General features: G+C 36.0%; 1 protein-coding gene across 1 annotated transcript; it reads right to left on the reverse strand.

Annotated features, from left to right (window-relative positions):
• Window positions 1-937: 937 nt before the first annotated feature.
• Window positions 938-4,064, reverse strand: LOC145587849 (octanoyltransferase LIP2p2, chloroplastic-like). Its single transcript, XM_081644525.1, has 5 exons — window positions 3,706-4,064; window positions 3,036-3,132; window positions 2,654-2,937; window positions 2,089-2,239; window positions 938-1,652 (listed from the first exon to the last, which is right to left on the reverse strand). The coding sequence occupies exons 1-5, from the start codon at window positions 3,817-3,819 to the stop codon at window positions 1,309-1,311; spliced, it is 990 nt and encodes a 329-aa protein (XP_081500651.1). The 5' UTR covers window positions 3,820-4,064; the 3' UTR covers window positions 938-1,308.
• Window positions 4,065-13,275: the final 9,211 nt, after the last annotated feature.

Below are 13,275 nucleotides of genomic sequence, written 5' to 3' on the forward strand. Positions count from 1 at the left end.
CAAATTAATCTGAATATAGTTTTTTGGGGTTTAAAAAAAGCATAACAAGGAAGTAAAAAAAACAATCATTTTGTAAGTATTTTTTACTTCAGTAATTTATATACTACTGCAAACTATAAGATTATTTTTTTATCATGGTAGTGTCTTGAATATAAATTCTATGGTTTAAGAGAAGCACAAGTTAATGTTTTATTTGTTAGATTAGTTTATTGATAAAGGTTTGAAATGATTTAGATTCCCTCTGATTGTTGCATACAGTTTACACTGCTATTAAATTTAAGTTCTTAGCATGATAGTGTCTTGAATATAAATTCTATGGTTTGAGAGAAACACAATTTAATGTTTTATTTGTTATTAGATTGGTCTATTGTTAATTGAGGACTTGAGGCTTTTGTTGTGGCTTGGGTGTAAAGTTCTTAGCATGATAGTGTCTTGAACATAAATTCTATGGTTTGAGAGAAGCACAATTTAATGTTCCATTTGTAAGATTGGTCTATTGATAAATGTTACCGAATTAACGTCAACAATATCAACACCTTGTATTTTCCATATTGGACTATCGCGCACAATACTATTCAAAATTTATAAACAAGACATGTTTCTTTTCACCTTAACTTTACATAAACTAAAATCATTTATTTCCAAAAATACAATACCGAATTAAAGCTTAAACCAACTAGTACGATGAACAATATCGACACCCGATAATTTCCATTTTGGACTATCGCGCGCGGCGCGCGCGATAGGACGACTAGTTATCTTAAAATTCAATTCAAATCCCTGAAACCCCTCCCGATCGCCCAACGATCATTTCTTGTATCATGTATAATTTTCCTGGGAACAGGTAGCAACACATACAATCAAGGTTGAATTGCTTACTTATAAACTTGGTAGGGATCAGTCAAATACTCAACTAACTCGAGTATAAAGCATGGAGGAAAATAACAGTACATCTAGTTTAGTGAAATCTCTCTTTACAGCAATGTCTGGTGTAAATTGTTCAAGTTATTTTACAACCCCCTACCCAGAAAAAAATAATAAATAAATATATAAATAAATTATAAACAAAAAATTAAAAAAAAAAAAAGTGTGAGAAAGCTTGCTAGTATATCAGCCTGATTGTTTATCCTACAAAACCCTATCCCTGTAACAAGCTTTTGCTTTGCTAATGCTGAATGCCAATATCACATTACTACACAAGTAGGAGCGCTTACTGCCAGCTCCTTTTGTGCATTCCTGATACTGAATTTGTGACTTTTGAGGACATAACGGAAAAATCCTACTGATAGACCAATTAGTACTGCACCCTCACACATAAGTCGAAGGATTTTCCTTTTTCCAAAGATATGATGTTGGCCAGGATACTTGCTCAAGTTTAACTTGGAAAACCTCAGAAAATTCCTGAACCAGTGATTTCTGGGCCATGTCAATTAGTATAGAATCATCAGTACCGAGTTGATCCACGTTTGATTCATAATGGGATGCTTGGACTTCTCCAAGTAGTTGCTTGATGCTTCCAACTTCACGGTCTCGTATTCCACAAGGTACAATATGTTGGAAAGGTGTCAGGTCTACAGAAACATTCAGTGCTAGTCCATGGTATGCTATCCATTGTGATACCCGTATCCCAATCGCTGACAGCTTCTGGTTTCCTGCATTTGATGTGAAACTGCAGATTAAAGAGGATTTCTATAGGTAACATGGAGACTGAAGACCATCTAACAAAAATGATATTGCTCCCTCTGTTTACAAATGTACTTGAAGGGTTTTTTTCAGTGACAAGAACAATTGATTAGGGGACAACAAGACAATGGTACCTATATATTAAGTAACTATACAAAAATTCCAGAAAAATCGACTTATAGATATGAAGCTATGCTCATAGTAGATCATTGCAAGGTCCTTTAAAAAGACTAGACTAAAATGATGAACCATTATGCATGGTAAAAGTCAAATGTCCATTTCATTTATCCAAACTTGGACTACAACATTATTAACCAACATTATCAAGCACAGCCACATAGATGCACCCTATTGATGAATGACCTGGACAATAAGGTGAATCAGTTTAGAGGATACGATTCATACCAACCCAAACACCAGTAAAGCCCTTAAGTCGAGAAGCCTCAATTGAAAAAGTTGAGGAAAGAGCACGAACCACCACCTCCTCAAGAGCCCTTAGGTACCAATGTAGATCCTTCTTGTGATTTCGAAGATTGATAATAGGGTACATAACCAACTACATTAAAGATGAAAGAGTTAGAATAGTGACCGGGATGATTTGAATTCAAATAGTAATTACAAAAGAAATAAATACTAGATACATCTATTGTGCCCAACTTCAAAACAATATATTTATTTAAATATTGCAACCATACATGATACATGCAGAATTCTGCACATTCTTAAGTCTGATTTCAAGTACTTTTCGGACTTTCATGTGATCTCTTAACAGAGATATTAACATTATTTTTAGCCCAAGGATGGAATCTTGGTAATGTAATTCAAACAAGCAAAAAATAGATGCATAATCATTGTCAGAAATGAATACAATTTAACACATAGCACAAGATAATTTCAGCAATAAAAGACATGATACAAGAAAAGGTTACAGAAAAAAGACATATTCAGTATATTAAAGAAGAAAATGTACCTGTCCAGGTCCATGATAGGTAACTTCACCACCACGTTCAGTCCTAATCACATCATAAGGGGAATGTTTCATATTAAAATTCAAGAACTCCTCAGAGCTACCAGTGCCCAGAGTATACACAGGAGGATGTTGCAGCATAATTAGAGTATCAGGGCACTCTTCGTTCCTCTCAATCAAATATTTTTTTTCTTTAACAATGGCCTTCTGCAATGCCAACGCCTCACCATAATGTACAAGCACATTATGGAGGTCAACATATTCACATCTGTTGGACAATGGTGACTCTACCAATTAAGAAACAATGTTAGCTCCAACAAAGTTTATCAAATCAGTATGTTAAGCTTGTTAAAATGAGTATTGAAGGTATTTAACATAATCTCACCTTTTCCCAATGGAGCATTTTGACAGAAAGTCTTAGCTAATGGAAACCTGGCTTGGCAGCGTGTGCTTAAACGACAAGCATAAGAATCGCGGTTACACTGTCATTGATTGTGAATTGGGTACATTATTATTACCTAGTCAAATGTATGTTACAGACGCCATAGCAAAACCCTGTTCCGGCCCGAAACCCCATTAATTGATCACCATCATAAACAGATTGGAACCACACAAAATCAAGTTTGCCAACAATATTCAAAATATGATGCAATTATACAAAAAATTAAGCTCAAATTCAATTGGAAATACAACCATTATACAAAATCTATACAAATTGATTTCCAATTTCATAATAAGTCTGCATTTGCAATGAAAAATTCACAACTTCCACTACAATAATCAATCAACGGCCCAACTTAAAGCATTCTAGTTTCGTCAAACATTTCCATTGTTCAGAGATCACCAAGAACAAACGAAAGATGAACAACCAAGATTAAGAATCAATGCCTTTACAAAATTGACAGCTCACTGTTGTACAAATAAGAATTGCAACAAGAATCCCCAAATTGAGCTTAAATTTTAAAATTTACACATCAAAATCGCTAAATAACTGCTTAGAATCTTAAAAAAAAAAGTCGACAACGATAACAAATTAAAAACTTGAGAACCCTAACCTTACGAATAATGCCGAGCTTCTTATCAATCGTAAGACGTTCTTGCTCTTTATTCTGGCAATTACGAATGTCGCTAATGAAGACGGATTGACCTCTCATGAGAGAAAGCGCCATGATTGCTCAGAGCTCAGAGCAAAGGAGGAAAGAGAATGATGGAAACTTAATCTGTGAATTATCGTCGCATTTTTTGGTTCCTATAGGAGAGGAGATCGGAATTGAGTGTGATGGAGGAGCGAAAATGGAGGATCGTTGGAGAGAAAATTTCTAAGTCTCTCAACATTTTTCGAATGCCAAACCAAAATGGAAGTTTAAGTTCTTGATAAAAATTAAAAAAAAAATAAAAAAAATTATTTGGTGGGATTTTGGAGGCCTTCCAAAGGGAGGTTTGATAGGTACATGTTAGGGGTGTTCAAAAAAACCCGACCCGATTGTCCCGACCCGATTTCCCGATGACCCGGTAAATACCCGATGGGAAATTTGGGGAAAAAAGCTATTTTTTCGGGACGGGTACCCGACCCGGGAAAAATGCATATTATCCGGGTCGGGACATGGGCCACATTTTTTAATTTGCGGGTACCCGAATTCCCGAAAATAAAATTAAAAAAAAACCCTCAGCCCAGCCCATTCACTCATTCAGGCATTCACTCATTAATTAGGGTTTTCTCTCTTCCCCTCTCTCTCCTCTCTCTCGCCGCTTCCTCTTCCTCTCTCTCTCTTCCTCTCTTCCTCTTCCTCTCTTCCTCTTCGCCTCGAATCTCTCTCTGCTTCGTTCCTCTGTCTCTTCCTCTCTGTTCGTGCCTCTCTCTCTTCCTATCTTCCTCTTTTCCTCTCTGCTTCAGTGCTTCACTGCTTCGTGACAATCGTGAGTTCGTGCCTCTCTGCTTCGAGCCTTCGACAACTGCCTTCATTGATGACTTCACGCGAGTTCAAGCCTTCACGGATCTGCGAGTTCAAGGCTTCAATGCAAGTGACTCAAGCCTTCAATTTGTGGTATTTTTAGGGGTATTTTTAATTTAATTGTAATTGTGGTAGATTTGGATTTATGTAATACAATTGATAGTATTATTGTGGTAATTGGACTAAATCCGTAGTGTATTTCGTTGAATTCGTGGTATTGCGTTTGTCTATGACTATATTCTTCATTGTTCATGGAATTCGTGGTATTTGGACGGATTCCGTAGTGGTAATTGGACGGATTCCGTAGTGGTAATTGGACGGATTCCGTAGTGGTAATTGTATTTGGACGGATTCTGTAGTGGTAATTGGACGGATTCCGTAGTGTATTTGTTTCCCTGGTTTTTTTCTCCATTAAGTTATTTAAAAAAAAAAAGATCCGGGTACCCTATGTCCCGACCCGAATATCTCGGGTACCCGGGTTCCGGGTACCCGAGATATTCGGGTCGGGACATGGGACAAATTAACAACTACCCGAAACTCCGGGTACCCGGGTTTTCGGGTACCCGAAAACCCGGGTACCCGGATTTGAACACCCCTAGTACATGTACATACATATCAAGGGGCATAAGAGACATTTCGCATGAAATTTACCCATCTCTCTCCTCCTTTTTCTCACCCCCATGTGCTGGATTTAAGTGTACCACTGGGTGATTAATAGTATCACTAGATGATCAAATAGTATCATTGAACATACAGTGGTACTATATATTCATTCAATGGTACTGTATATTCATTCAGTGGTACTAACTACGTGTAGAAATAGTATCACTACAAAGTCAATGATATTATATAAGCTTTCAGTGGTACATTTAAAAACTGGTCCCACGTGTCCATCTCTCTCCTCCTTTCTCTCACCCCCATGTGCTTTACAATACTTTTCAATATTTTAAGGTTTGATATGTATTTGCAAGTACATATCAAACCTACATTAGTACTTCCTCGGGATTTTGTACATAAATCAACAATTTTTATAAAATACGGGTCATGTGTCCATTAGTCATTGGTTTTAAATTATAAATAAATACTTATTTAAAAAAAAGAAATTATAAATAAATACTACCTCCGGTTCTTGTTATTCACAACTTTTGTCATTTTTGAATGGTTCACATTACTTGTAACTTTTGTTTTTCTTTCCTTTTATGGTAAGTATTTAGGGTTAAATTTATCACTTTATCCTTTCTTTTTTAATCAACCTTATTAAACTACAAATCTGATTATATTAAATTAAACACCAACCTTAATTAAATTACTCTCATTTCCAAAAAAATTTCTCTCTCCTCCTCCAACACCACAATCAAAGTGGGTACGTCGGTGTTCCAGATCGTCTGTGTTAGATCGGGTGGGTTTGGGGGTCGTGGGTTCGAGGTCATTGGTGTTAGATCGGTGGGTTCGGGGGTCGTGGGTTCGGGGGTTGTTGGTGTTAGATCGGTGGGTTCGGGGGTCGTCGGTTAGGTGGGTCGTGGGTTTGGGGGTCATTGGTGTTAAATTGGTGGGTTCGAGGGTCGTCGGGGGTCATGGGTTCGGGGGTCGTCGGTTGCAGCTTAGATCGGTGGGTTTGAGGGTCGTAGATTCTGGGGTCTTCGGTTGCGGCTTGCGGCTTAGATCGGTGGATTCGGGGCTCGTGGGTTCGAGGGTCGTGGATTCAGGGGTTGCCGGTGTTGGTTGTGGCCGTGGCTGAGATCGTTGAGTTAGGTGGGGTCGTGGTTTGGTGTTTGCTGTGTTAGTAGGTTAGTGGGTTTGGTGGTAGGTGGTGGTGGTGGCCTGGTGGGTGGTTTATGTACAACTAGGTGGTGCTGGTGGTGGTGGGTTATTTATTTTAAATTTTGTTGAATTTGTTTTTTTTTTAGTTGGATTAATACTTAAGTATATACTCTTATCTTTCAATAAACATGCTTAGGAAATTTTGCCTAGGAGTCCGCAATGCCTCTCAAAGTTGCAAGTAACAAGAACCGGAGGTAGTAAATAAAAAACCCTAAACCCTAACCCAGTCACCCGCCCATCACCGGCGGCCGTGACCCCAACGACGAAGACCCCCACTACCGCCGAAACCCCTTCCTTCACCGGCCATCACCCCCACCCACCATAGCCCCCCCCCCCACGCAAATCCCACCAATCAGTGGAAACCGGCAAAAACAACCAATGCCCTTCGCCTCACTACAAAATTGATTATTATGGGGCTTCGAAGGTCGATTTCGGCCGATTTGAAGGTGAAGGGTAACTCCAAGGGTGGTTTTCGGGGAGGGGGCGAAGGGGTTAGGTGGTTTTCGCGGTGGTTTGGACGGGTTAGGGTTATTTTTCGGGGAGGGGGCCGGGAAGGGATGAAGTCACGGTTGGTCGGTGATTTCGCCGGTGAAGGAAAGGGTTCCGGCGGCAGTGGGGGTCTTCGGCGGCAGTGGGGGGGGTCTTCGGCGGTGGAGTCATGGCCGCCAGTGGTGGGCTGGTGGCTGGGTTAGGTTTAGGAAATTTTCTTTTTTTATTATTTATTTTTTCTATCTTTTTCCTTAAAACCAATGTCTTATTGACACGTGTCCATCGTGGATCCCATTAACGGATTTCCCTACCTTATGAAAAGTAGAACATAACTCTTAGGAATAGTGTGCTACCAACTATACCCTCAAAAATGTGTATTTACTTTTTTACCCTCGTTAATATGTATACTCTCGTTAATATATTTAATGTTTTTTTTCATTAAACATATCATCAATTAATTCAAAGTTTTTTTTTTAACAAAAAACATGTAATGTTTTTTTTTCCTTTGAATAAAAAAAATCTTATACTTCATATGTTATTATTATTATTTAAACAGAAAAAAAATATGTATGTACGAAGAGACACTGTTTTTTTTTACTCCTTCGTGGTTGCTCTTCTTATGTACAATCTTGTCGTCCTTTAATTGCAACTATTGTGAAAGTTTATTAGCTTTTGAAATATACATTGTTTGATGGCATATAAACAACGTTTTGAACTTTGAATGGGATTCATATTAAATAGTGATATATAAGCAGATATTATCAAGAGGTATAATAAAAAACTTAAAAAGCCTAAAATCAAGGGTAATCGATGATCGTAAAAATAAAAAAATAAAAAAAGCTGGTACTCCGTATTTATTATGGAGAGAATTAAAGAGGAAAAATATAACTAAGTGATTATTGCTTTAGTATTAGATTTAGATTTTAGATGGACGTAGAACATTAAAGAACTTACATTATTAAGTTTTTAGGTGCAACATTTCACATATTATTATTCCGTATGACCAAAGCTCACAAAAAATTCATTTGAAGAAATACACGCTAGAAATATTATATATACTAAGTATTATTGAAATACGCAAATCAATTAAGAGTTCTAAACTAACAATTGCCGCTTAAGATATGAAGGGATGCAAATAAATTAAATATTATTTAATAATAATAATTTTGAAATAACTTTGTCAAACTTTTGAGGGGTTGCAAATCAATTAAATATGTTTTAATAATAATAAAATATTTTGGTGGCTTTCTTATACTTCAACAAAGCCACCACATTGGTACATAAACCAAATAATACGTGTAAAAACTACCGGGTCTACCATCCAAACCAAAGGTATAAAATACAAGCCAATACAACTTCTCCGCAAGAGCTAGCACCTCCCACGCATCGCGCATATAGGTCACCCTAGTCATCCAAAAATCCGTTAGATGATGGTGAAATCCAATTTTTTTTGGTTTTTTGTGGTGTTATAATAAATATTTAAAAATTATGGTTTTATAATCCAATTTTTGAGAAATTTGTGATGTTATTTTCTAAATTTTCATTAGACTTAGTCAAATTTATTAAATCATCATTATTTTAAAAACTTCCAGCAAAAGAACCCAAACCACTTAAAATCATCATTATTTCATATAAAGAAAGCTTCACGTTTTGTTTTTAGTTTTTTAAGAAAACTAATAACTTAAAACAAAAAAAAAAAATGAGAACGAGGGAACTGAAAAACTTTGATGCGAATTTGGACCAATAAAAGTGCCACACATAGTAACATTTCCTGAAATAAATTTTTGGATAATAATTGAACCCAAATTTGTCCACCTGAATTTCACTTATCTTATCTTATCTTATCTAAATTTCTCAACCCTTATCTTGTACTTGTATTATCATATGTATGTATTATATTATCGTATCTTATTAGTGCACTTTACTAGACCTTATATAAGGTGTTATTATATTTACATCTTGTTGGAACTCATTAACCCTTATCTTATGTTGTTAGAACTTATCGACCCTTATTTTAAGCATTTGAATTTATTAGATTATCTAAACTTATTACCCTTATACAGAGTATCATCTTATTTGAATGTATAAATTTTTAAAGGAAAATTTTCCTAGAATAATCCTACCTATGGGACGTCCGCTAAAAATAATCCCACGTTTGGATTATTTCTAATGGTCCTATTTTTTAAGTTTAATTAACACGTTGTTAAAAAAAAACCCAAAAAACAAAAAAGTACTTCGTAGTTTTAAAAAAAATCACCACCACCACCCAAACCCAAAGCCTAGAATCACTGCCACCACCATCCCACCCAAACCCGAAACCACCGCCACCCAGAGACCCCTCTGATTGGAATCCCACCGAACCTCAAAACCCCATTAACCCATTAACTCAGACCATTCGAAAACCCACCAAACAAAACTCTAGGAAATGGGTTGAATCGGGGCAGGGGAGTTCAACACAACCGGAATCGGGGGACGGTGGAGGTCAGCACGGCCGGAATCGGGGACAGCGGAGGTAGGCGAAGCCAAAATTGTGGGACGGGGATGGGGGAGGTCGGCGGCGCTGGAATCGGGGTGGAGGAGGTCAGGCACACCGAATTCGTGTGACAAGGAGTTCGGCGTGGCCGGATTCCTGAGACAAGGGAGGTCGACGCAACCCGAGATTGGTGGCAGGCCGGGGAGGTCGGCGCGGCGGGTAGGTGGTTTGGCCGGTGGGTGATTGTTAAAATTAATTAATTAATTTTTTTTAATTTTATTATTTGGACCAATCAGGTGCTGATACGTGTCAAGTAACTTGCTATAACAAGTTAACTGACCGGTTGGGACCATTTGAAGAAGATTGACATTAAATGTGGGATTATTTTTAGCGGACACCCCAAAAGTGGATTATTCCGTGCAATTTTACCATTTTTAAATACTACTCGTACGTAAGTTAAAATAAAATGGAGAGAACAAAGCCTAGGTATCTCATTTAAGCATGTCGCATGAGGGCATGAGCCATGAGGCAAAGGCAAATGCAAATGCAAAGGGAGCTCCGGGTCAAATTGGGCGATTGAAATATTCAAATACTCCATTGACTCGGCTACCTATAACAAGCGGAGTACTCCATTCAACGTCAAATTTCTTTAGGGATTATAAAATTTCTAATGATGGATTTTGTTATAATATGTCACTGCTACTTGATAGTATTCCATTTCCTAGCTGGAAGATTTTAAATTTTTGGTAGAAATGTAGAAACTTAGCTGGAAGTTATTTTTCTTGTTAGAAACCTAGCTGGAAGCTTTTAGCTTCTTTCTATTGCAGAAATATTTTAGACAAACCTTGTCCAAGTGACAGATGAGTAACAACTACTAGTAACACTTTCCATCATAGATTCATAGAGTTTTTGGTTTGTAGCAAAACTTAGATTATATGCATATTTCCATTGTTGTTTTAATACATATATATAGAAGTGTCAAAATCTAACCCGACTCGAAATTGACTTGAAAAATATCCGATTTAAATTTGACTCACATGGATAAAATAAATTTAGCATGATTCAAGTTCGAAACATAGATCCGACCCGATCTCACTAAACCAACCCGATTTCCTAAATTGATACCTAAACATATTACATTACTTTTAGATACATGAGATGAGTGCTTTAAATTTCAATAACGTATTAACATATATGATAAATCAATGTATACATATGAATATTAATGAGGTTCAAGTCTAATCAAGTGTAAGAAGTTAAGTTTAGATGAAGAAATGCACTTGAAATTTTTAACGGTACACAAGAGTGAAAAGTGTTTTAGATAGGTGAGGGACTGAAGGCCGTGAGGCTCAACCGCTCAACCCACTGCTGACAATACCACCCAATCTTGGCAACATCTTTTTCAAAACCTAAATCTTAACAAACTAGAAAGAAAAAATCATAGGAAAAAAAATCAAATTACTAATTTTTTTTTTAAAAAAATAAATAAATAAAAGTCATGTGATATTTAAAATAATACTTTTTTTACAAGATATTTACAATGGTACAGAAAATCTTAAAAAGGTTCAAAGAATCAAAGGTAGTCAAATTTTTATAAAATAGAATAAACAAAATTATTGTAGTTGGTTTTGGTAATTTTTTATTAATTGCCTATTCACGAGAGAAAATGAGAGGAGGAAGAGTTCAATTTTAAGGTTCGTTTAGGTTCCCTCTAAGTTTTCTCCTTGGGAGGGTTTTTTGGTTCCCTCTAGGGTTTCTCCCTTGGGAGGGTTTTTCTAGCCGCCATTGCTAGATTTTCTCTACTTTTTTGAAGGTTTTCCTTCAATCTTCTCCTTCTCTCTCTTTCCCTTCCATCTTTTTTCTTCTGGTCTCGATTGTAAATTTTTGTAGGGGCTTCCACCGGTGTTTTTATCGGTGGTAAGCCCCAAAAATTTTTTTAATTGCTTTCAATAAAGGATCACATCTTTTATGGTGGTGTTTATTCTATTAGGTTTATTTTATTTGTTTGTTCGTCTGCCAAAGATTGAAGATCTGGGGTTTCACAATCTTCAAAAGTATCTAGAAGGCCATATAAGTTTTTTCACCCAAACAACTATTCATCCGTGGATCTCAAGCCGATTTAGTGCTAACTCACATATTGTATTGCTTCAGATGAAGATTTTTATAAAGGCGATCGTTGATCGAATCTGCGATGTAACTAGTTTTTAGGTGAATTGTATTTGTGTTGGAATTTTAGATTTCCTCGGAATTGTTTGTAAGTGCCGTTTGACTATCTTTCATTAATGAAATCCTTTTATTCTTGTCAAAAAAAAATGAGAGGAAGAAGAAAGAGGAGTATTCCCTAAATGGGAAATTCTTATTAGTGCCTCTACACTTTGACTTTTATTATTAGTAGTCAATTTTTTAATTATCATTATCTATTATGTAATATTAACTTGGGTAATTCTAATTAATAGCCTTGTACTTTTGTTTTTTTATCATTCGTAGCAATTTTAAAATATTTTATTATTATCAATGGTAGTTGTGAACTTCCAAAATTTGTCAAACATGATATTAGTTATTGTTTTTGGTTAAATGCTAAATTTGACATTTTAATTTAAACTAAGGTTAACCTTTTCAATTGTAAAAAGATTTTTTTTAAAGGCAATTATTTTTATCTCTCATTCCTCCATACTCAAATTAAACTCTTACCTTTTTTTTTACAAAAACTACCAAGCACCATTTGATAATGGTCTTGTTTGATAAAGAGCTTTTTGGAGAGCTTTTAATTTGTTGGCTTGACCATGTGAAAAAGTTAATTAAAAGAGCTTTATGGGCTCAAAAAGCTCTTTTTAAAAAGCTTTTACAATTAGCTTATTAGGCATTTAGCTATTTTGATTGTTAAACACATACAAATCTATCTAACAATTAACAACTATCTATTAAAGATTTTTACACAAACAATTGTTTATAACCAGCTAGTCAAATAAGCTAATGTAATTAGCTAGTCAAATCAGTTAATACAACCAAATATATCAATCAACTACCATCTAATTACCAAACAAGGCCAATGACTAACATGTCAACAAAGAAGGTCGACACACAACACACCCAAAAATTCTTACAAATTTCTAATTGAAACGTTTAAGGTTAGATTTAGTTGGAGAGGGGCAATGGCAGTGGCAGTGGCAGTGGCAATGGCAATGGCTGACAAGTGATATACTAGTAATGACCGTGATGGTGGTAGGTCTCTGGAGGGAATTGAATGAAGAAAGAGGAGGATAAAAGGAGAAGATAAACGTAGAGATTTAATAGATAAGAGAAAATGATCGAAGATTTGTTAATGCTAATAGTGGTGGAAATTTTGAGTTTTGAGAAGAGAGAGGTGTAGGGTGAGGATGAGAGTAAATTGTTTAACCAACGACTAACATTAGATTTAACATATTTATAAAAATAAAAATTTTCACTAATGTCATATGTAAATGTCAAAAGTAAAGGTCTACCAATGAAAATTTCCCGATTAACTTTTTGTATGAAATGATATTCGTGAATATTTTAAGCTATAATAAATTGCTCCGTATATTATATATAACTTTATTATTACAAGGCAATCCCACCTTAGTATGTCATCTTCTTTTAATGAACCTTTTAACCTACAACCTGTTAAACAGGTTAAAATGTTTTTTTCTTAATTTTTTAAAGCCACGCGTCATTCAATAATTGGTCAAAATAAAAAGTTAAAAACAAAATTAAAAAAAAACCACCACCCACCAGCCACCGCCCACCCACAGTGAAACCAAAAACTACCCGGTCGCCACTCTGTACCCTTGAAAACAGCCGGCCGGAACTCCCAAAATCTACCTCGTCGACCAAAATCCTCCCCCGAAACCACCCCTTGACCCAAATCCCAC

Source organism: Chenopodium album, chromosome 17, assembly GCF_948465745.1.
Source record: "Chenopodium album chromosome 17, dcCheAlbu1.1, whole genome shotgun sequence".
NCBI classification, from domain to species: domain Eukaryota; kingdom Viridiplantae; phylum Streptophyta; class Magnoliopsida; order Caryophyllales; family Amaranthaceae; genus Chenopodium; species Chenopodium album.

Coding starts and splice junctions, on each gene's coding strand:
- LOC145587849 (XM_081644525.1), bottom strand. CDS start 3,819: ATGGCGCTTTCTCTCATGAGAGGTCAATCCGTCTTCATTAGCGACATT. Junction 2,938..3,035: donor AAATGCTCCATTGGGAAAAG/GTGAGATTATGT, acceptor CTTAATTGGTAG/AGTCACCATTGTCCAACAGA. Junction 1,653..2,088: donor CTTTACTGGTGTTTGGGTTG/GTATGAATCGTA, acceptor CATCAAATGCAG/GAAACCAGAAGCTGTCAGCG.